Here is a 25,781-nt window from a genome sequence, read left to right on the forward strand (position 1 = left end):
TATTGATAAAATAATGATGTAACTTTAAGCCTTTTTCAAGAGACACATAATTTTAAAGATTAATATTGCTCTGGCCCCACCCTTCATTTGCCATATGAAGGTGGTGTGGGCAGGGGAGAAATCACCCCCTTATTCCCTGTGATGGGTGGGAGAACTGGCTCTGATGTCATAAGACCTAGATAGCTGTCCCTGCCCCTCACCAACTGCAGCACTCAGGAGAGTGGCCCCAGCACATCACATGGGCCACATTGTAGCGCTGGTCCTGGTGGTCCAGATGTGGGAGTGCCAACCCTGAAGGCATGAAACCAAGAGTTGAAGTAGCAAGGGCAAAGCCAGAGTGTCCACCCTGACTATGAATATGGGGGAGAGCTGGCAGGCTGACCAACCCTGCAACTACCCAGGCCCAGACCAGGGTTATGTGTTTGGCCACCACAACATCTGCCCCATCTGTAATCTGCTGGAGCACGTGAAGAGAGTGGTCCTTCAGACCCAAAGCTGCAGGATCACCACAATACAAGGTAATAGCAGGATATCTTAGAGGAGTCCCAGTGAGGGCCCAGCAATAACAGTGAGGCAAGCCAAAGGCCTCAAACCAGACCAATGATTGTTTGCAATGAACACTTGCAATTAAAGATGCATAGAGAAAAGTGTTTGCTGTGAGTCTCACTGTGTCACATGACAGCGTCCATGTTGAGTTTTTTTTTTTCCTTTGTTTTTCTTATGTTTTCTCTTTTTTTTCTGTTAGATTTTATTTTATTTTAGGGGTTAGTTGCAAGGGCAGAGGGCAGATAAAAAGAGATGGGGAAATGAATGGAATTTTGAGATATGTGATGTGAAAGACAAAAACAATAAATAAAAAGAAAGTTAAAAACCAGACATGCCAGACATGGTGTTGCTGCTTTTTATTCTAGCAGGCAGATCTCTGAGTTCAAAGCTATCCTAGCCTACAAAACTAGTCCCAGGACAGCTAGGTCTACACATAGAAACCTTGCCTGGGAAAAAAAAAAACAAAACAAAAACCAATAATCTTTTCTCTATCATATCATCCATCTTAATATTAACATTTAAAGAAACAAATGATACATAGCTATAGACTTGATTCAGATAATATTGTCATAATCCTATGATACAAAATACCCTTTATAAAATGGGAAAATGGGGAGATAAAATAACTTTCACAAAGATAAATAAGTGTAAATGATATTCACTGAAAATAAAATTTATCAATATCTTATGAATATAACTATAGTCACTGAATACTTGGTGAGATAGTTACAATCCAACAAAACAGTCTAGGTAGATACTAAGCCAAATATTTGTGACTTCCGGGTGTAAATGTGTTGAAAAATCTCCAGTTCTTATTCTTTAAGCAAATAAAATTTATCAAGGCCCCCATATATTGGCTAATACTTACAGCAAAGGGCCTTCTGCAGTCTTCGGAGCTTCATGGCAGTTCTATATGCAGAGAACCTGACATTATTCAGGTCAGCTGGAGCAAAAGAAAGAAAACAAAGATCATTTGTTACTTCATCAGAAAGCATGGAGGAAATCCATGATGATTTGCGAACAGCTACAAAAATCACAATAATAAGTTAGAACGAAAAAAAAAAAAAAACCAAACTAACAAAACACTTGTGCTTATGTTCCAAGTTTTATGCGGTGAGATTCTGCTCATTTGGGGTTAAGGAAAGAAATCTCTTTGCCCTTTGCCAAAGAGGAAAGCTTCGTTCTGTGAAGGACTACAGTGGCAAAGCCTGCAGGCCATTCATGCACTGCTAGCTCCCAAGAGGTAAAAGGAGGACAAGCATTGCTTTTCTTACTAAATTGTAATCTAGATCTACTGTAGTAAATCTCTGCTGCACAAGATTAAAGAAAAGGAAAAAATATATTACTGAAATTGCTATAAGAACCAAGAATGCAAAGAACAGTATTCCCATTCTGTCATAGAAAAAGGCATGTGTTTACTGTGGAAAAGATAAGAAATTAAAGACAGTTATAAAGCTGAATAAATAAATCATAACAACCCACAGCCATAGAATATTCACTGTTAACATTCTAAGCATGTTTCTATAAGCTGCATGTCTATGTTTTAATATATATTTGAATGTAAAATGAATCAACAATTTTTTTTTAAAAAAAATGACCTAAAATAGCATGTATTTGTCATATAGAATGTGACGTCTGATATATAAAAACACATAATGGCATGATTAAATTTAAGTAGCTAGCATGCATTAGAAAACATCAGTATTATTTTTTGTGGTAAGAACACTTAATATCTATTGATCTCTTGGCATTTTCAAGAAGAAATATATCACCATTAGTTACAATCACAAAGCAACAGAATAATTTCTTAATTTTTGAGAATTTCGTGTGACTACTAACATCATTTCCATGCCTCACTTTCTTCCCTCCAACTCTTTCCATGTTTTCCCACTCTCTTTCTCTCAAATTCATGATCTCCTTTATTTCTTTTTACAGAACAGATTTCTTGAACTTATTCCTGCTAAATATAATTTTGTAATCTTGGACCAGCAACTAGCTTCATATTCATTTTATTTTCTATTGTTTAAAACAATTTTTAAATTTAAATGTATTTTGATCATGTTCTTACCCTCTCCCAAGTACTTATAGATCCTCTCTGCCTCCCTACCTCTAACAACAAAAACCTAATACAATACAATCCTCCAAAGCTAAGAAAACAAAATAAAACTACAGCCAAAATGAAAAAAAAAAAAAAGCCTACCAAATGGTAACCAAATAAAAGCCAAAAAGCAAAACAAAACTGTGAAACCTATTATGTGGACCAAATATTCTCAAACATGAGGCCTGTCCTGGAGTGGTTGATATATCCAGTGTCACTCCATTGTAGAAAACTGATTTTCCCTCTCCTAGCAGATGTTCAGTTGTTAAACTTCACGCTAGTGGCTAAATTTTCATTCATTTTTTAAAAATATAACAAAATCAAATATAATAAGATAAGATACAATAAATCTATCACATTGAAGTTGGACATGATAAAACAACAGAGGGAAAAGAAGCCATGAGAAGGCACAAGAATCAGGGACCCACTCATTTACTCACTCAGGAATCCCATAAAAATGCTAAGCTAGAAGTCTTAATTTATATGCAGAGGACCTGGTGTAGACCTGTGTAGGTCCTGGCAGGCTGCTCCAGTCTCTGTGAGTTCATATGAGCTGTGCTCAGTTGATTCAGAGGACTGTGTTCTCCTGGTGTTCTCCATCCTCTCTGCTTTTTCACTCTTTCTGCCTTCCCTTCTGAGAGGTTCCCTGAGCACTCTCCCTCCCCTCTCCCTATCCCTCTTTTTCTCCCTCTCCCTCTCCATCTCTCTATGCAATGTTTAGTAATGGGTCTCTGTATTTGTTCTCATCTGCTGCAGGAGGAAGTTTCTCTGACAATTAGCTTTATAGTCTAAGGTGTAATTCGGATATTCAGCATGGAGTAACAATTCAACAATTTAGCCTACTCTTTTCTACAGCCATCTGTCTGTAATTTCCTAATAGTCAAGTCATCTAACAGGAGGCTATATTCAGACAGCACCCTTATTCAAGTCTGCACAAACCTTGTCATGGTTACACTTCTTTCCTAAAGTTTCTATGTATATATGTTTCAGAGCTCCAAAAAAGCTCCTTGAAGAGAATTTTGCCACCAACCCAATTTCTTAGCAATTTAACATACAACTGCTTTCTGAAAAAATACATCTGATACAGCCAGAGAACTGACTGACAGACTGAATGAGTAAATGAACAAAAGAAAGACAACCTAACTGCCACAAACAAATGAAACCCATAACACTAATCCTAATGTAAGGAAAGAGTAATATTTTAACTTATATCTAAGTCACCTGGATCAGTATTATTAACATTGTGGTAGTTGCAACCACCTAACATAAAGGCCTACATTTAAATTAGAGGAAATAAAAACAGATCTGTAAGGTTTTTTTTCCTTTTTTTATTTAAATCTGAAACAAGGTTGTTTTGCATGTCAATCCCAGTTCCCTCACCCTCCCATCCTCCCCTATCACCCTAACCAATCCCCAGCCCATCCCCTTTCTGCTCCCCAGGGAGGGTGAGGCCTTTCATGGGGTGTCTTCAAAGTCTGCCAAATCATTTGGGGTAGGGCCTAGGCCCTCCCCATGTGTCTAGGCTGAGGGAGTATCCCTCTATATGGGATGGGCGCCCAAAGTCCACTGGTATACTAGGGATGAATACTGATCCACAACCAGAGGCCCCATAGACTGCCCAGTCCTCCCAGGTAACACCACATTCAGGGAATCTGTCCTTCCTATGCTGGTTTCCCAGCTATTAGACTGAAGTACATGAGATTTCCCCGCCCCCTTGTTCAGGTCAGCTGATTCTGTGTGGGTTTCTCCAGCCTGATATTGGCCCCTTTGCTCATCACTCCTCCCTCTCTGTAATTCCAGGAGTTTGGCTAATGTTTCACTGTGGGTATCTGCTTCTGCTTCTATCAGCTACTAGATGAAGACTCTAGGATGTCATATAAGGTAGTTGTCAACCTCATTATCGAGGAAGGGCATTTAAGGTAGTCTCTCCAGTATTGCTTAGATTGTTAGTTGGGTTCTTATTTGTAGATCTCTGAGCATTTCCCTAGTGCCAGGCTTCTCCTTAAATCTATAATGGCTCCCTTTATTATGATATTGATAAGTTATTTTAAATTACTCAGAATATTTTGTTAAGCCTGGCAATACCAAATAACGAAAGACTATGTAATAACTGGAGATCTTACAGTATTGGGTAGGGAAACAAAACAGTACAACTTTGGAAAGTTATATAGGCAGTTTTTCTTTTTCTTTAAAGACTTATTTTTAGTTAATATATATCAGTGTTTTTCATGCATGTATGTCTACATATCCACTGTGTGTTTGGTGGCTACAGAGATCATAATAAGGTGTCAGATCTCCTGAAACTGGAGTTATGGGTGGGTGTGAGCCAACATGTGAGTGCTGAAAACTGAACCTGGGTCATCCCCAAGTGCAGTAAAACTTCTTAACCTCTGAGCCATCTCTCTAGCCCCCAATTGAGAGCCAAATTAAACATTCATATATTTTATGACAAACTTAAATGAATATTTACAAAAAATAAATAAAAATACATGTTCACAAAAAGCCTGGAACATGAATCTCCATAGATTTCCTCATAACATCTCAAAATAGAAACAAAGCAATAAAATAACAAATGAACAACCTGTCTGTGGTAGTCACATAATAGATACTGATATATGATAAAAGGAAAATAATTACTGAGACTATAACAAAAAAAAATCAATCTAAAAAACATGCAACTGACTTTTACATAAAATTGACATAAATAATTTCCATAAGATTATAAGACACCCTAAATCTACCTATGGACAAATGGTAACCTACCATGGTGTGAAAGTGGAAAATTTTACTCAAGGGAACCAAGTGATAAGATCTAGGTGACTACAGTATTATTGTGAATGCTGTAGTGATTACATGACTGTATGCTGGCAAAAGCTGTGTACTTAAAATGGCAGTGTTTTATGGTGTTTAAATTATGTTTTAATACTGTCAATTTTAAGAGTAAAAAAATACTTTCATGTAGACAGTACAACATGATGTATGAGTATGTTAGTTTAAGCTACACTGTAGAGCCGGTCAGTTGTCTTAATCAGGAATGCACACTCCAGGGGTGGCTGGCTAGCAATTAATCAAAAAGCCTCACTTGAGAGGCGGCCACCGTAAAGTGCTGAAGCTATATTTAGCTCCTATTACATTGGAGATTTCATTAATTATCATAATTAATGTTTGATGGGGTAGTGTTGTTCATATTAGTGATAAGCAAAATATGAACACTGTTGAAGAAGATTTAGAAACATTACCTGCCACTATATTAACAGGATAAAAGACTATTCTAGCAGATCCTACATTGTTAGAAATCGTATTCCAAGCTGGACTCAACACTGTTAACTGTGGCTCAATGGATTCTTAGTTGGCTGACAGTGTCCTTACTATGAGATCAATTGTTTTTAAAATTTGAATGCACCTGGAGGGCTAGTTTTAAAACACATATTTCCCAGTCACCCACCCTAAACTTCCTGATTCCGGGGGAGAGCTTGAGAATATACATTGCTAACAAGTTTCCATATATTGCTGTTGATGTTGGTTCAAGGACCACACTCTAAGAACCATTGTATTGAATGAGTGTGGTCTACACCATTGTATTGAATGAGTGTGGTCTACAAAGACTCAGAAAAAGAACTCAAAACAGCACAGGTATAATTTGGCTGTGCCTTTGGTACAAGCTGTAGGTTGTTTGGTACCCATTGCCTTCTTTGAGCACCTGCTTTCATTATAATGTGGCAGCCAAAACAGGGATAAAAATAAGGCTGTCAGCTACATTCTTATGATCCTTTATTCTCTTTACCCCCAACATCACAATTGTTCCCCTTAGTTGCTTCCCCAGTCATCATTGCTTAGCTTTGAAGGTTCTCTGAACCAGTTTATAGTAAGATTCATCTTGTGGCATTAAGTGTCCTGCCTCCAGCATGCTGAGATTTTTCCTACCTTTACTACTATGGATTTTACACATTTATGATTGAGAACCTTAAGTTCTTTATACAATTAGCTGTGGAAAGACATAGAAAAATACTTTGGGTCAAATGAAGGCCACATTTCCCTTAAGGACATCCAGTAGCAGTTTCTAAGGTATGAGAACTATGTATCAGCCAATTATCTCAGTTGAAGACACTAGCAAAGAACATGCACGGTTTTTCTTAATCCTCCTTTTCAACAGATTCTCAACTTTGTTTCCTTCTTTCTGTTGTACAACCAAAGACTCTCTCTTGACCTAGTTCCACTCCCTTTTCCAAGTTTCCTGGTTCTATTCAGAATTCCAAATAAATGAGGCAAATGAGGTCAGACGCTCCATCCAACTCTCACACGAATTCTATCAAGAATTGGCATCTTCCAGAAGCTAGAGCTCCAATTGGAGAGGCCAGGACAATATGATTTGCTTGGGGTGTGTATCACTGTGGGAAAGTATCAAGAGACAAGCATCTGGAACATTCCCGCTATAGCAGTACTTTTAGCTTCCCCAAGTCTTCCTAATTATGACACATCCTGCCTCAAACTAATCCTTCCTGACACCCTTCCATTGTACGTTCAACTCACTATAATGAACAAGATTTCTGCCGTCACTTTTCTAAGCAACACAGTCCAAAACATTCTCAATCAGTGATACAGGAATGCCAGAAGAAAATAACAGGGAAAATGGCTAGTTTCCAAAACAGTGCTACAAGCCATATGAACTTACACCCAGTAATCATCAGTGAATTCAGTAATCATCAGTGAATTCCAACAGATTTCTGGTGCCTAAAAGTCCAACTAGACAGTTAAGTGTGCTGTTTGAGTCTGCATGTGTTGTTAAGTATCTGCAGTACCACTCCCTCTGGCTTACAGCTGGAAGAGGTAAGTGTCTGCCTCATGAAAGCATGTAGGATGCACAAGAAACTCCAAGATGTGACACAGCTGTGAACTATGTGAAGCTATCTCAGGCTGAAGCTCAGAGATGACTGCCTTGCTAAAATATGCAAAAAGTTTCAGAATGCTAATAAAGCCCCTCAGTCCCATGGCCCAATGGCCCAAAAGAGTCAGTCTTCAACTTTCCCTGGGAGGTGCCTTTCCACAACCCTGATCCAAATTGTAATGAGGTCACTAGCTCTCGCAGCCGGAACCCAAGAGGACTGAGACTATCCAAGAAGCTATCCATACTTCCATGGATCCTGGTAGAAAGCACACTTCAGAAGGATCAAAATGCTCAGGATGTAAACATTGCTCTTCCTGCCTTGGATTAGTTTTCATCTATGGGCTGGTTTTAGCCTAGGAATAGAGAGAATCTAGAAGCAACCTCTTCAGTTTTTCCAGCTGAACTGCCAACTACTGAAATGATGGTCCACTCACTTCTTTGCTTTTTGTTTGTTTATTTGTTTTGTTTTGCTTTTTGAGACAGCATTCCAGGTGTCCTGGAACTCACTATGTAGACCAGAGAGACCTCAAGCACAAGGAGAGCCTCCCAAGTGCTGAGATTGAAGTGTGTGATCACATCCTGCTCACATTTTAAGGCAGGAAAACAAGTAATAGCTATTCCCTCCCCATTGTTTAGCCTATGAACTTCTCTTGACTCTGGTATCCACTGCTCCTTTAGAGTTGGCCCCTTTACTCTGTGGAAGGTGACAATGGAAAGTATCAGAAAAGAAAAACAGCTGATCAAGTTGTACTTGGAATCTATAATGTTGGACATGCTCTTTCAGTGATAGTGGAAAACTGTGTAGCACACTAAAAACAGTGAAATAGAGAATATAGTACAGAGAGAAAGCAATAAACTCTTTCATTTCCATTTTACTCTTCATTTCTGATTTTAGTAATACTGCCAAAATACTACTTCCTCAGACTAAGCTAGAATCTAGAATTTCACACAACTTGTATTTCAGTTCAGCTGTCCAATGGCTTATGGATGCTTTCTGGAAAATTTTGTGAAGACTTATCTATTAGTTAAGAAATAATAACCTCATAAGCATAATGAGTAGAAAGATGTGTCTGGCTAAAGATTACTCCAACACATAAATCAGTATATATATTCCCCCGAAGAAAATTAACATAAATATAGCAGGTGATCCTGAGTAAAAATAAAATTGAAATGAAGTATAATTAATTAATCAGTGCCTGCAAGATGATGTGCAAAAAACTAGTACCGTGTGTCTACATAATCTTCCCAACTTTCAAAACAAGACAAAACAAGGTATCTCCAACCTTATTATGGGCTCTTACAGGCAAGTGGCAAGTTTATTATATAATAATGTATTCCTGATTCTCTAGCTTCATTCTTTCCCTGGAATATTCTAATGGACTCTGTACCTGAAAGTATTATTTTTTGCTATCCCAAACTCACTAGAATGAAGAACCACAGGCCTTAATATAAACTGAGTAATTAAAATCAAATTTGGCTTAAAAGCAAATCAAGCCAGGATGTAGGCTTCAAAAGACTAGAGATGCTATGGTGGAAGCTTCACCCTAGCCCCTGGCTTCCACATACCCAAAGAGTCTGGGATGTTATGGTGGAAATTCTATCCAAGCCCCCTCCCACCTCTCCCTCAAAACTCTGGTACATCTCAGAAAGCTTGTCAAATGAAGACCCCCCTCCCCAAGAGATACTCAAGACCACTCCCACAGGTCATTTAAACTGCTTCATAGAAACCAGACTCATTGTTTTTCTAGTTTCCCTTTCCCTTTTCCTCTCTGGGAGGCTGGAAGGCCATCCCGGAGTATTATATCCATTAAACTACGTGGCCTTTTTGTAATTCGGTTTCATTTTTTCTGATTTGGATTGCTGCATCAGTTGAGAGGCTTATTGGGGTTTAGAAACATTTCAAGAACTATTGAAAACGCTGGATAACTTGAAGGACGTGTTAGGAATTCTATAAACTGTCCCCTTCTCTTTTTTGTACTGAACTTGCACCCAGCCATTCTATTAACCTATATATCCCCAAACCTTTGTATTTCTCTATTTTGAGATAGGGTCTCGCTGCACTGACCAATACTGAGATTGCTATGTGGCCCACATAGGCCTTCAATATGCAATCTTCCTGCCTCAGCATTCTGGACTTTTGGGATTGCATGCCTGTGCCACCAGAAGTAAATGAAAACATACTTTTAAAGAATCAGCAAAAAAGAGGCACATTAACATAGCATACCCGATCTACAAATTTTAGATACATACTGAAAGGAAGTGTTTTTTTTTTTTTTTCAAGGATGTGATCCCTGCTAAGCAGTCCTACAGCTACACACAAACTGCCACCACTAAGTGGACACAGTGGGTTATTAAAAGAGTATATGCAGTTGGGAGGGAAAAGGTGTGGAAAAGTTTCTGCACCAGGATCATCCTCTCTGCTGATGCCACAATCCAAATTAGATCAAATCAAACTGAATTAGAAAAATCCCTGGATGACTTTCCAGCCCCCTCCCCCAGAAAGGAGACAGAAAAGAGAGACCAGAAAACCACACATCTGTTTTCTGGTGGACAGTTTAAATACCTGGGGAAGTGGTCTTGAGCATCTCTGGGGGAGGGGTCATCATTTGGAGGGCTTTCTGAGATGAGGCAGTTTGGAGAGAGAGAGATGGGGGAGGGGTTTTTCACCAGAACATTCCAGACTCTTTGGGTATATGGTTGCAGGGGCTGGGGTGAAGCTTCCACCAGTACAGGTGTGTTGTACAGAAGTTGTGGAGGAGAGAATATATTATATTCATTTGTAAACAACATACAAAATCTTATGTCGTTAACATTTCACCACCAAAACCCTTTATTTAAATGGGAATGTAGTCTATCTAGGGAGGCCTTACACTTTCCATCTTCCTTCCTGGGCTTCCTGTATGTTAAGATTAAGGGAGTATGCCACTATACATGGCCAGTTTAGGTGTTATATAACTTCTTGGAAGATTCATCTGTATTTTTGCCTATTCTCTCACCACTTAGTGAGTATTGTAGGTTAGATGTTTCTTCTGGTCTTGAATTGTCACATTCTTGAAGGAGAGTGGCCATGATAACCTACAGAAGATCTTGACCTAAAGTTTGGACAAGGAACCAAATAGAACTATATATCAGGTAGTTAGACCAATAGTAATGGTAATGAAGTTGTTAACATTCCAATTATGAAAATTGTTTTAGTCACAAGATCCTCAGGAGACCCTCCCCTGAGATTCCAATTAGCACAAGACAGTGGATTTATGAGAAAAACAAACAAACAAACAAAACAAAACCAGACAGATGAAGTAGAACTTTTTAGTGCTGGAGATTTCCATGCATTTTCCTGTTCTTGTAAATAACTCCAATAATCTCAATTATTCACTGAGCTAAACTTAATCTGTCTTTGGTCTGTCAGATCCCTCCTTATTTTAGGTTAAATAATTGTTTCTTTTAAAGTTTCTAAAGTCAAGTCACAAAATGAGTATGCTTTCTATGCCTGGAACCATGCCAAACAAATGGAATACACTGATAACCAAAACAGATTCCTGCCCTCTTTGACAACTGTAGTCTTTCAGTGGAGTAATCCAGTATTCAGGTTTTGTGCTTGAAAGGAGCTTGAGGAAACTCATAGGAAACTGTGAGCCTGTACATGTGGGGAAACACAAGCTTTTTCTAAGAAAGTAAGTTGAAGCAAAGACCTGAAGATTGCCGAGAGCCAGGTGAAGGGTGGGTAGTGCAAGGCAGGGTAATAGTTCAGCACATGCAAAAATAGCTCTGAGGCAGAGAAATGCGTGGGCCAGGAATAATCTATGAAAGCTAATACTTCTGCAATCACAGAGAGTGGGGAGGAAGAGTAACCCTGTGGGCTTAGATAGACTCATAGTTGGGCCCTGCACATCTTTAATAAGGGACTTAGGGTATCAGACCTCTGGTTAAACACAACAATACTGAAGAGTCATTTGTCTCTCCTAATTTAAGAAACTCTACTAGGATTGACACAATAGAAATGAAAAATGACATTTATCCAAAAGGGAAGAAAGAAAACATAAGAGGAGATAAAGGCTGACTGGGAGCTCCTATATCTTGGAAACCTAAAACATGACCTGAGGATAACCAATTTAGGAGACCAGAGGATCTTAAATTAAATTAATGAGGCAGGATGGAGCAGAGATTGGGAGAAGCTAGCAAGGCACATATCAATTTATGTACCCAAGAACTCAGATATTATGATATTTCAGGTTTCTTTGGAAGCTGAAAATACATGGCTTGAATATAAATCTCAGAACCCTAAACACTTAGCCTCCAAGCCACTGCAGCCAAGAGTCCCAGCCAAGCGTCCCAGCTGCTTAACTCCAAGACTGAAGTGGAAATACCATACCCCAAGAGACCTGACATTGAAAGGGGTGGGTGGCAAGAAATCTAAAAGCCAAGATCAACACCTGCTAATTCAGCACTATGAAAGAAAGTAAATCTTTAATTTCTCTTCCTGCTATTTTCCCTTCTGTCATCTCAAACAAAACAAAACAATACAAAAACAAAAACCAAACAAACAAACAAAAAACACTGTGTCATATGCCCGACTCTGGAAGGAACTTGAATTTCAATAAAGTATCCAGCCATTAAATTTGGCAATTCTGTCATTCTTGTTTGTCAACATTCATTTTTGTTTGTTTATCCTTGTGTGGGTGGTCTTTTTCATGGTACTGGGGAATGGCCTGGAGATTTGCTCATGATAGGCAAGTGCTGTACCACTATTCTACATCCCTAGCCTAGATATCATTCATTGTCTTCTCATCGCCAAGTATAAGGCCACAACAAATCAACATTCTTTCCTTCTAGTTGATAAGCAACTATTGGTACCATTGGAAAGAATCACACTATGTTACTCTTTTGGCTTAGAATTTTCTGTCACTGATTTCTTGGGTATTCTCAACACTAAACGTGGGTAACTCAGTCACTTAAAGGACTCTCAGAATCATATGGTCTTTATAAATTGACCCCAATCTCCTTTACCTCCAGTCTGAACTCTTTCAACTAATTGTATTATTGTCTCTCCAGTAAGAAACATATTCCTGACTGTCCAGGACAGAGCTAGTGTAACTAAATTTTATTCTGAATAATGAAAACATTGAGCAAACAGGACTAGACATGATGGACTTTAATTCCAGTACTTATCTTGGAGTTCAAAAACTGCCTGGTCTACATATTCTGCCCCAGTCCAGCCAGACCTATATATAGAGAGAGGCACTGTCATTCTCTCTCTCTCTCTCTCTCTCTCTCTCTCTCACACACACACACACACACACACACACACACACACACACACACACACACAGAGAGAGAGAGAGATCACTTAGACTTAGTTTGTATACCTTTTTAAAGCTTTCCATAACCAATTTTCACAGACGATTTTTTTTTAATGTTGTGCCCTAACTTTGTTAGATTTCACAAGCATATGGTTGACACTACCTATTTTGAATTTACCATCCTCTTTCACAGTTGGAGGATTTGCAGAAAACTTGCTTGAAATGATGAAAATAAACAGCAGTAAATTTCCTCATCTGTTTTAATGCTAACATTATCTTGCTGCCTTTCTAGATTTACAATGCCAACTAAATTTTCCAAACTGCTACCATTCCTCCCCTGCTGTCACCTTTTCAACTTACTTATTTCTACACTGTTACCTTCTGAAATTTTAAGAGATGATGCTTTTCCTGAAACACCAATTTCATTATTTCTCAAGTAACCAATCGATAAGACCAGAGATGAGAAAACGGCTGCATCCAATGTCCAGATTTTTCTTTTGTCTTTCACTAGTTGGCTAATGCCTGATCACCTGCCCCACCCTCTTTTAATGATTTACTTAAAGGCTTAATGAGTTTTATTGTCTAGCTCTCTGAAAGAACCTGTAAATCTGACAACAGGGGCCCATATTCATGTATGATAATAGTGTTTTTTCAGTTCCAAGAGAAGATTTCAGGTCGCCCCAGATCCCATCTAGGGACCTTCAGTCATTTAAATTTACAGTGTGGCTCTAGGAGGCCTTCCTTTTACACACTCATCTCAGCTCTTTCCAAAGGTTCAAATTTTTCTCTACGTTCATTTTTGTTGTGTTTAGACCCACTAAAAGTCCTTATTGTAGAGGTCTCCACTTAACTAGCTATTGTCTGTCTGGCTTTCATTATAATTCCTCTATGGAAACAGTTGCCAGAGACTTCCAACCTTTTCAGCTAACAGTTTGTTAGACTCCCATCTTTTACTGATGCATTGGAAGGGAACCGTTGTGTCACCAAAAGTAGTACTTCTGTACATTTTCCCTGTATCCATACTCAGTCTCCCAGTGGTGTTTCATTAAGTGAAAATTATACAATTTACAACATTCAATTAACTGATTTTTAGACACAACATTTGAGTTTGCATATGAAGTCCTAAGGTTAAAGATTCACACTTGAATTCACAACTCTGGTTGTGACGAGCAAAATGGGAGAAAGAAGCCAGCTAAGCGGTTTAGGGTCAGGGACCTCAATTCGTATCCTTGCCAGAAACTAGAAATGTCCTTGGTTCTCTCCTGGCCAGATGCCAGAAATTCCAAAACTGTTTTGAAGGCTCTAGTTCCTGGTATGGTTTCTTGTTATCTTTCTTCACAGCAGCCTCGAAGCTATTTCTGTGGGTATGATTGAAAGTCCAGTTTGGACACTTGTGATAGAAAAGGACAGGACACCTGTGGATAGGTCAACTGCACTGACCAGTTCCTGGGAGACCTCCATGCCTTAACCAAGGAAAGCCTTATTAACTCCTAGACAACGACCCCTGGTGGTGATTTTCTTGGGACCTGCTCTCGTCATATGGGAACTCAGTTTTGTTCCTTTCAGCTCTTATTTATAAACCTCTAATAACTCTTTTCTAAAACTTCACCTGTGAAATTCTTTCACTGAATCAGGCAGCCAGGATTAGGGAACCTCTGGTAGGGAGGTCTTTAGCGGTGAAGGAATTTCCAGCCATTGAGCATGGTGGGAGCCAGTAGTTGGAAATTTCCCAGTAGGAAATATTTGAGATAAGAGATTCTGACTAACCTTAACTAGCAGGATTCTTACAGATGTCAGGGCAGGGTCATCAGTATCACACAGCAGAGTAGAAGAGGAAGGACAACCCTGATTAGATACTGAGAATGCTGAAATGACTTGCTAAAACGCCTGAGTAGGATTTGGGGTTTTGTTAGGAAGTACGCAGATGGGCTGAGGAGAAGACACAGAAGCCTTTCTAAAATTTGGTCAGGGCAAAGAATCCATGAAAAAACAAAGATTATCATATAAAGGGAACTTCCAGTGTGAAGTAGGCAGTATTCCAATGAACATTTTTAAAGCTGATAGAACTGAACATTTTCCACACGAGCTGTGTTATTTATAAAACAGTGATTAATGTCTGAGCCCACAAGGCTTATTTGAGGCAAGCTTAAATACTGACTATATAATAAAAATCCAATCTGAAACAATACTGATAAAATAACAGTGACTAACAGAACCAATCAGAAATCACTTCTTCTTTTATTTTGGTCAGGGGAGTGTGGCTCAATATCTGCCTCTGTTTCCTGGGTGTATGGATTAAAGGCATGTTTCTTTTTTGAGACTTGTATTTATTTTTATGTGTATGACTATCTTGCCTGTGAACCATGTATGTGCAGTGCAGGCAGAGGCCAAAAGAGAGCATGGGGTCCCCTGGGATTAGAGTTACAGATAGTTGTTATCTGTCATTTGGATGATGGGAATGGAACCTGGGTCTTCTGAAAAAGGAGCCATTTCAACTACCATACTTTCTCACCACTCTCAAGTCATGTTGCATTCTTAAAGAAGATGAAGTCAAGTGAAGCAGAACACACCTGTAATCATAGACTCAGGAGGCAGAGGAAGGAGGATCTCTGAGTTCAAAGCCAGCCTGGTCTACAGAGTGAGTTACAGGCTAGACAGAGATATATAGACACTGTCTCAAAAAACAAAGGAGGAAGGAAAGAAGGAGGCAAAGTATGAAGAAAGAAAGGAAGGAAGGAAGGAAAAAAGAAAGAAATAAGAGAGAAAGAGAGAGGGGAAACAAAGAGTTCTAAAAAGAACACATTAATTAAATTTAGCCCTGACATTCAGGACAATAAATGGTTGTGCTTGCTAACGGTTTAATAACATTAGATTGTAAAAGATGTTCATTCTGGCTTTTGTTAGGCTTAACCTGTTGGTGACATCAATTTTACATTTGACTTTTCTTCAAATAATGTAATTTTCCACTGCTATGCATGAATCATCAGAATTCTTCTCTTGCTTATACTTTACAGTATTATCTGAGGTTGCTTTGTGGAAACATGTCTAACACAGGTATGAAGGCTACCCTCAGGAATCAAAGAATTGAATTAAAGGGAGAAAGAAACAATTAGCTAAATAGAGTGCTTATTAGCAAGAAAGGCAATTCATGTTTAATTGATTGTGGCACATACTGTAGCTGACTGGGTTATTGCAACATCCCTTCTCAAATTCTTTTGCTCTAACCTTTCTCTACTGCAAAGACTAGATAATTTCAACTTATTAATACAGGCAGGGAATGCCATGCAAACAGCTTTGGCCAATGTTTAAGAAGCTACCAGAAAAACTTACCAGACAATCTCAGAAATGCAAGTTCATTGTCTTCCTAGCCCTCATCCTGAACTGCTAGGATTAGGGATTTATCTCCCTTGATAAGCATTGCAAGGTCTTACCATCTATTCCTATAATCAGAAAATAAACAATGAAGTCTCTGCCTAAAAGCGGTACAGGAGAACAGACAGAGGCCCTGGTTCCTGGTAACACCCAAGTCCTCTTCCACTCTTTTATGGCTGTCTATTGTCTGTTTCAACACTTCTGCTTAGGCTAAAGAGAGAGTACCACTTATCCTCTGCAGTCCTTCTTAAGGCAAAGAAAAGAAGTCAGCAGTAAGGAGAGCTTGGGCCTGTTTCAAAGTTCCTAGACTATTTTTTTTTTTTTTTACTTTACCATTTACATGTCTTTCATGTACATTCTCTCAGTTGACCTCACAACAACCCTAGGCAGCACAAGTTCTCATGATGCAGACGAGAAAGTGAATCTCCAAGCCATAACTGATCTGCCCAAGGGTCTACAGTTAGCAACAAATTCATATAAATATCAGTCGTTGGCCTAAAATTTCAGTACCCAACCTCCCCTCATACTTGCCCTACCTACTTCAAAGGGATAATAAAGATAAAATTAATTCAAGGTTCAAAAAATACCTTTGAGTGTGGAAAAAGCACTATATAATTACATATTATAATCATCTGTGATATAATGGTTAATCCCTGTTTCTGTCCCAGCTAGTACGTGAACCTAGAATTTTATTTTATTTCTCTTTATATTATCTCTCTTTTGTTTCTCAACTAAGGAACTAAGTAAGGCAGGATAAGAGTGCAGTCATGTTGGAAGCTATGTAAATTACAATCAAGGTTGCTGCAGCATTAAGCAAACTGGAAACACAGACTATTGTGCAATCAGGACACACTAAAGCACACAGCAGATCAAGGCGGCATTATCAGATGGGCATGATTGTATAGAAAAAAAAAACATGGTGCCAGATAACTAGCACACAAAAGTTATCTAATGCAACGTGGTGGCAAAGAAGAGTTCTTTGTTCCATATTATATACAGGAGCAAGTCACATGGGAATCCATGCAGAATCATCACACATCACAGATATGCCCAGCTGTCTACTGGGAATGCACTGTCAAGAAAGAGTGTGCCTACTATGCTCAAGCTCTCAACAACGAATAGCTCATGTTAAATCTCCTAGCTTAAATATAAACATCATTCCTAATTGGATAATAATAAAATGTCTTTAAAAGTGAAAAGTCATGTGAATCTTTAGCTTTTCTTTGAGATTTATTTTGTACTCTCCTGCTTTAAAAGCCAAAAAAAGTTAAATTGAGTTTTTATTGGTGATTCTATGTATATGTGCTTAAACATTAAAGTGTGATGAGTGGATTTAACATATTAAATGTTCATAGCATCTTTTCAGGAAATATTATATACTATACAAGCTATTCAAGTGATACAAAACCAGTTTATAGTGTCTTTTCAACTGAGAAGAATCCTATTCAGCATGCTTCTCCTACTGAGGTGGCTCATACTGAGCAAGCTTTGCTTTCAGATTTTTTATTTTCTTCTACAGTAGCTTCATAGTTCTCTTTCATTTCTGCCAATTCTAGGCAAAGCAGCTCTATTTCTGGGTTTTCCAGGGTAGTAGCTCCTAAGTGAAGCTTTTAAAAATCCAGAGCACTGATGGGCATCATATAAGGCTACCAAAACTTTCGTCAGCGTGTCCAGCAACCCAGACTTCTTCAAGTACCTCCAGAACTGTTCGTGCTTTGAGTCCAACGCTTTGTAATGGGCCATAGTGACAGCCATAGCAGCATAGCTGCCACCAGGTGGGCAAGCCTAGATATTAAATGACACCACTGAGCTAGCTTAATGTAGTAGTTAATTAATGCTTGAAATTATCTTCTGATAAATAAGCAGGGCATTTTTCTAGAAATATGCAGATTGGGGGGATATGGATGAAACCCAGGTTATTGCTTATAGTAGGGCAGCACTCTATCACCAACGAGCTGCAACTCTAGTCCTTAGCCATCAATTTTGAATGGGATATTCACAAGGCTTATTTTCCCTAGATTTAAGACAAAATTTAAAATATTCAAGTTATTTCTCTATATATGAATGAAAACTTACAAATTTCAAGTCTCTCTTTAGACAGACATGTTCATGAACTAATCTGTTTAATAGTACAAATGCCTTGAAATCAAATAGTATTTCACCTCCTGATAGTATTATTCCAAGAAAAAAAATCTGGTGACTTTTTACTATTAATACACTTCTGTTTTGAACTTCAGATTTATTTATTTATCTATTTATTAATACATACATACTAGGGACTGAACCAAGAGGCTCATATATGTTAAGCACAGGTTGTATCACTAAACGACATCTCCAGTGCTAAAACACTACTTGAAGGTAGTAGGACATGGCTTTTTAAATCTCAGGACAAGGAAGCAGAGGCAAGTAAGTCTCTGAGATTAGGGTCACCCTGATACACATTGTTTAAGCTCAGAGAGAGTCAAACCAAATACATAGATAAATAGATGGATGAAAGATAGACAGATAGATACAGACAGAAAGGAAGAAAGAAAGTAAGGAAGGAAGGGAGGAAGGAAGAAAGGAAGAAAGAAAGGAAGGAAGGAAGGGAGAAAGACTAGGTACAACTCTAATATTTTGATCTAATCTTTATCTCATAATACAAGGTTCAGGTTCTGATGGATGATTAACATCCCATTTATCTCCCCCTTCATCCCCAATATCAACACACTTTCCTCAAAATTTTCATGAATAAAATGAATGCCAAATGAATATAAGTACAAGTTTGGCCTAAATTGTCATGGAAAGAACGAATAATGTATTGCAAAATAAAAAATAAAACACTGTTACAAGATTTCTGTTTTAGGCTCTACTCATACTTTGATCTTATTACGGAAAATAAATAGTTTGTTGTTGTTGTTACTGTTTATAAAAAAGAAGAAAATCTATTGCATCTTTAAGCCTGAATAATCAGTGTAAGAATACACAGTATGATAATTAGGATACAAGAACATAGTAAAATACTTTCATTTCTATATTTTGCATACTCTCAGTGAGGAAGGAAAAGATAGTGTACCTCAAACTGTCCATACATTCAAAGGACTAGGGATGGTGTGCCATATATAAATAAAGCATGTGACAGACAATAATGCTTTATTTGTATATCTATATATTAATTTTTCAGAAAGTAAATACTAATGATTAGATCTTTGTTAAAGCCACCAATTTGTAAATCATACGTTAAAAAAATGATCAATCACTTAACAGTTACACTTATGAAATTTAGTCAATGGTAGTATCTTAACGTTAGACATCATTAGCGATCAGATCGCCCAGTTCTCTGTCACAGAACAAGATATTTTTAAGAAGGGATACACAAAAATTCCATTTTTATGTTCAGGTGTATCTGTACAATACACTCGAATCTAGAAAGTAGCTTTCCCTCCTTCCTTTTTCTATTTTACTTTCTCTTCGTCACTGCCTTCCTCCTTACTCCCTCTTGTGACTGAACCCAAGGTTTTTAGAAATCTAAAGGTCACACATGTTAAGCACTCCTACATTCCATACATTCTTCTACCTCAGCACAAGACTTCACCAACTAAACTCTAAGGAAGCTACTGGAACAAATTGCAGCATCTCTTCCTTCACCAGTCCAGTTAGAAGAGTCGGCCTAAAGGTCACACACACTCTTCTTGAGTTTCTCTGCCCCTTTAAACAGTTTGTGACCATGTCAAAGTTTCCTCCTGTAGCTTTGTTTACCTCTTATTTCACAGAGAAGTAGGAACATACGCCCCCAGTTTTTTTAACTTCTGTTTCTCTTTCCATACACATGCTCTCTGTCTGAGAGTATCTCTTTCTCCTACTCTGACTCTGATGATTTCATTGGTCATACAGTGTGGTCATGAAAGGCTCCCATCATTAGATCAGGATCAAATGAATCTCTTCAAGCCAGGCATGATGGCAGAGGTTTGTAATACCAACACTAGGAAAACTAAAGCAGGAGGATGGTGAGTTTGAGTCTAGCCTTGTGTATATAGTATAAATTCAAGGTCTGCCTATGATACATATCAATAGGAAAACCCTATATCCATAAAAAAGCAAACAAAACCAAAACAAAAATAAATCTCTTTAAGTATGTTGCCTAGATCAAGCATTTGATTATAAGGATATAAATCTGACTATTATAGCTGGTAAAGCAATCAGTATGATGATCATGGACATGACCCTAGAAATTACATGAATCAGGGCAGGGCAAAGGATGAGATGTGTGGGGAGGAATGAGCCATCATAGAAATCCTTGCAAAGGAAAAAGGACCATAGGGAGAGAAAAGGTGGTCATTGTGGTGGCACAGTGGCAAGGAAGGTAGTTGGAACACTAATGATGAAATGTTTTGCCTTTCTTCCTGAGAAATGCCTACAGTGGAAGACTTAAGAGTAAAGGAGACTTTGTTCCTACAGAAACCGGTAGCTGAGTACTGTCATGCAATGAAAGACTATCAGGCATTCCGATGGTTAAGTAAAGATCTGACATAGGGACCTATGACCACTGTCTATAGTATATTTTATACCAAGTTGAAAGCAACTAACTTACAAATAAACTCTGGAGCACAGAGCAAGGGTAAGTTCAGAGATATCTGAATCTTTTCTCCTCAGGAATGTTCTTCCTTGACTGACTGCTGAGGGAGTCATGAGGTAAACAGGAAGGAAATTCTTTCTGTGGTTTAAATTTGTCTCAACCTCCTAGTTACACGTGGTTTGGAGGATATATCATATATATAATCATTACATAGTTGATCATATATATTAAATATATACTTTATAATTTGCATTAAATAAGAAAATGAAAAGGGTGTAGCACCTTACAAGGAAAAATCTCTAATATAAATTTTCATCTTCCATATGTACCTTATTCTGGGCTCTCTATTCAGCTGGGAGGCAAACTAAAGCCAAACCTTTCCCCTCACACAATATTCCTTCCCTGAAAGAGCCAGAGAACAAAAGGCAAAGGCTCATTTCCAAGCCTACTCCTTGGGCTTAAGGACTTCTGGTTCTTCCCAATTTGAACAGAAGAGCTCATGAATTCATTTAACCCACACAAGCATCTAACAGACAGTACCCCATAACAGTGGTGCCTGGATCCTGGGATCTTAGGATTCGGCTACTTGTAAACCATCCTGACATATAGACATGTGTGTCTGAAAAGGATTGTGCTCTAGAAGTTAGAGAATTATGAATATAATTTTTTAATATAAAGAATGACAGCAGTCCAAAAGCTGAATTAAGAAGGCAAGTACCATACACTGTTGTAATGTGTCAGCATGTGAAATAATTCATCTTTTCTGTACCTAAGATGATAATATTAATTTCTCATTTGCATAATGAGTTGCTGTTTGTGAAGTTGTAAGAATGGTTCACATTTATAAAACTCTGAATGCTTGTCCAGTTTGATTTAAAGGCCATTAGTTGCTGATGTTGGCCACCATACATTTATTACTGGGTTTCTGTTTTTTACAGGTCCCAAAATAATTTTTCACAGAACGGAGTTTTACTTACAATCCATAAGTCAGATTCTCTACAACAAAGAAGAAAAATAGCTCTTGGCTTAAAAGGGGATGATAGTGTCAGTGAACACAATACTACACCGATTTTATTATTAATATATTAAGAAGGGCATAGGATTTTTATGTCTATGTTTATCTATAGAAGGAAACAGAAACTATATTACTCAGCTTGGCATGGTGGCACAGGCTGACACCCCCACCTAGCACTCTGTAGGTAGAGCCAGGCAGATGTCTGAATTCAAGGCAACTTGGCCTACATAGAACGATCCTGTCTTCAACAAAACCTTAAAACAATATATTACTAACTGACTCCAAGGAGTGAAGCTGAGGCACTGAAATCAGGAGTAGGAGGGACCTTTCTTTACTTACTATCTTAGTTTATTGTTTTTTTATCAGTTTATTTTATTTTTTAAATTACTGTGTTTACTCTGTCTTCTTTCCTACTTTCTTTTGATCTTTTGATTTCCTCCAAATATTTGTTTTGTTCAATGTATTCCAGGAGGGTACTGCTATATTATGGGAAATATGAATGAGAATAAGAACTAATAGGTTCTAATTATATATTTCTGTAACCTAACTGTGGTAATGGATATCATTTATTGTAGGCTTAATTTATATTAGCATGAAATATCTATACTCTCACATAATCATGTCTGATTTTGATATCATTATCTTAACTAAAAACCTAAGGATTAAAGATCAAATCCATGTAAAAGCCATTTTTTCCCAGGATACTTAGTTATGTCCTCAACTTTCCTAAGCTTTGGTTTCTCCATTTCTAAAATACAGAATAATAGCATAGTATCTATATTTAGGGCTGTTATAAAACTAAATGAGATCCTGCCATCTTTAAATTTTTCAGACAGGATATATCCATTATCAATACTATACTTGCTCCTTATAAGCTAAAAGAACTTACCTTAAAATATAAAATATGTATTTTCTATTACATAATGAAATAAGAACAAGAGTAAATCTTTTTATCATTTTAGTGAGTCTGAAATATTTTTTTCAATTTCTTTAATCAAAATCTTTCAAGAAAGAAGGTATGTATTACTCAAGAGCCAAGTGATTGGTTTAGGAGGTAAAAGTCCATTTAGTTCTGAGTTAAGCCATGTGAACAAATTATCATCACTCCTCACTTTTCTTCTCAAGACAGGGTTTCTCTGTGTATCCCTAGCTGTCCTGGAACTCATTTTGTAGACCAGGCTGGCCTCAAACTCAAAGATCAAGCTATCTATGAAATCAAAGGCTGCCACTAACCCCTTTTTGGAATATGGAAATAACATTATATTTCACATAGCTTTGGGGCTGACTAGTGAGAAATAGATGTGTATTTGGTGTATCCAGTTCCTCTATCTAGATGAACTGACAATATATATATATATTTTAAATTTTAAGTACTTATGCTGATAAAATTTACAACTATCCCATTATGCATCAATATGAAATTTCCCATTTTGACATAATTATTTTCATCTTTCTATTTCAACAATTCTTTACATTTAGAAGATATCCTAAAACTCTTACCTTTTCTTTAAAAAATACCCACTCTTTCACTACTTTTCAGAGGATTCCACTTTGGCCTGGAAACTTGTTCACACTCCCCCCCCCATTGCTATCCTAAGGCCATTACCATCTCAATTACTACCAAAAGATACTTAATAAAATAACTAATCTTTTCTCTCTTTGTGCAACTTAATGCCATTCCATCAAAACCCCATTCTCTAAACAGAGAGTAGCAATTTCCCCCATTATGAAGATTTTTCCCATTGTCAATTATAAGCAATTTAAAATCTCTGTGATTTAAGTATTTAATTTACTCCTGTAGCACTGGATTATACATTTTTTTTTTTTTTTGAGATAGGAACTTGCTTTGTAGACCGTGCTGACCTAGAACTCACAGAGATCTGCTTGCCTCTGCCTTCCAATTGGTGGGATTAAAGGCGTGTACTACCATCACCCAGCCTGAATTACATTTTTCTCCAAATTGGTGGGGTAGGTCTGGACAGAAACCCTCTCAAATCAGTCTTTCTCTCAAATTTGATTTTATGTTATTCAAACATTTGGATGATGCGAACTTTACAGGTTATTTTCCTTAAGTATTACTCACCACACAACCTTCCTTAATGATTCAATCCATCTTCATCTTCCTATACCTCTATAGGGCACCCTACATTTGATTGTAACCAGTTAGGCTAGCACTTATTGTTTCATAAATCTCAAACTTATTCTTCATAGGAACCAGTACAATCTTTCATGATGTCGACAAAGGCACATAGAAAGATATGAGACAATATAGTATATATGTTATTGTGTGAATTTATAAATATTCACTCCTTCCAATATGTTTAGTTTTTTTTCTCAAAAGCAAAATGTGTACAAAACATCCTTAATAAACTGCAGTAACAGTAACTGAAGAAAATAAACACAGAATCCCATTAACACGTGTGCATAATAGATTTTAATCAAAACAAAAATAAAATAAGGGGGCTATCACTTGGGGTCCAGGGACAGAAAAGGCTTAAGGAAACCCAACTAATGTCACAAGTAGACCTGGTATTGTATCCTTCACTATCATAGGCACATCATAAGTCCATTATATACCTAAGGCCACACCAGCTTGGGTAATAGACAGACAATGTCCAATATTTCTCTGTATCCATCTCTTTATAACAAAAGTTCTGAACAATGTCAGTACTTGTGATTTATGGGGAGAAAATCAGTGCCTCACAAGGGACTGTAATGACAAATGTTCCATACCTCATAACCCAACAGTCTTTTCTTAAAAGAATTAGAGATCATTGTAGATAGTCATCATACATGAGCATGTGTGCGCGTGCATGTGTGTGTGAGAGAGATAGAGATAGAGAGATAGAGAGATAGTAGAGAGAGAGAGAGAGAGTTCCACTGCATTGGGCATGGAATAAAAACCAGAAGCTATGAAAGCTCTACCACTGAGCCATATCCCATCCCTACATGCATATTTGAAAATGGGAAGTGATGAGTTGTTATGGGTAGATGAAATGTTTGCTGAGGATGGATAAAGAAATTATGTTTGTTTAGCTTGGAAAAAAATTAAGGTAGGAAGTCAGGGGTCTTTCCATCATGAAGCACTTCAAAGTACCCTAGCATTAGATCAGATAACTTATATCTGTGAGGAAAAGTTTGTTTCTTCATTACCGAAAGGAGAGAAAACACAACCAGCAAGTATTGCAGCAGTGACATTGAAGGTTATTACAGACAGACAAGCAATATGATATTTTTCTCAGTTATAATAGTGTGATTAGTAGCAATATTCAACATGGTCTTTGGGCCAATTAACTTTCAGTTAATTATTAAGAAAGCAAAATTGGTATAGCCTTTTGAGAGAGTTTGAGGCAATATAGCTTAAGAAGTTTAGAAACGTTATTTCCCTTTGCCTTGAGGATTCCACTTCCATCGACCAAACATGGGAAGGCTTTTGGTATAAGAATCTGGATCAGATCTGACTTAGAACACTGAAAAAGTTGGTCCCAACTGCTCATTGAAAATAATTGGCAAGTCTATGTTTTCTGATTGCATCTTGGATAGAAAATGTAACTGAAAATAGGATGCTGCAAGGTTCTTATACAGTAAAGAACCTTGAAAGGAACATAATGTAAATACAAACATTTGGGGATGAAAACTCATTCTGCTGGCTAGTTATTCTCTTTCTAGAAAGGCAAGTTGGAGGCAACTGAACAATTACTTATCAGAATACCTGAAACTGACAGAGATTCAGTGTCTGAATTTGGTTAGAAAAGGAAACTATTTGTATATAATACTGTAAGTTTCTAAGAGATCATAAATAAAGAAACCATGTCCATTAGAATGTTTGTGATAAGCTAGGCGTGGTGGCACAAATCTTTAAACCTAGCACTCAGGAGGCAGAAGCAGGTGGATTTATGTGTGTTCCAGACCAGCCTGGTCTACAGAATGAGTTCCAGGCAACCAGAGCTATATAGTGAGACCATGTCTAAAAAAATTTTTTTGTGATAGAAATTTTCTCATCTAAATCC

At 37.6% G+C, this 25,781-nt stretch overlaps 1 protein-coding gene across 1 annotated transcript in view; it reads right to left on the minus strand.

Moving 5' to 3' along the window:
* The window catches only part of LOC127216135 (dystrophin), a gene marked incomplete at its 5' end in the record, with an annotated part of 426,838 nt that overhangs the window by 99,826 nt on the left and 301,231 nt on the right, over positions 1–25,781 (minus strand). Inside the window, one exon of the mRNA XM_051176680.1 lies at positions 1,415–1,489. Within this exon, the coding sequence (XP_051032637.1) occupies positions 1,415–1,489 (75 nt within the window). The remainder of the gene's footprint in view (positions 1–1,414; positions 1,490–25,781) is intronic.

This window comes from Phodopus roborovskii, unplaced genomic scaffold, assembly GCF_943737965.1.
Source record: "Phodopus roborovskii unplaced genomic scaffold, PHOROB, whole genome shotgun sequence".
In the NCBI taxonomy this organism is placed as follows: Eukaryota; Metazoa; Chordata; class Mammalia; order Rodentia; family Cricetidae; genus Phodopus; species Phodopus roborovskii.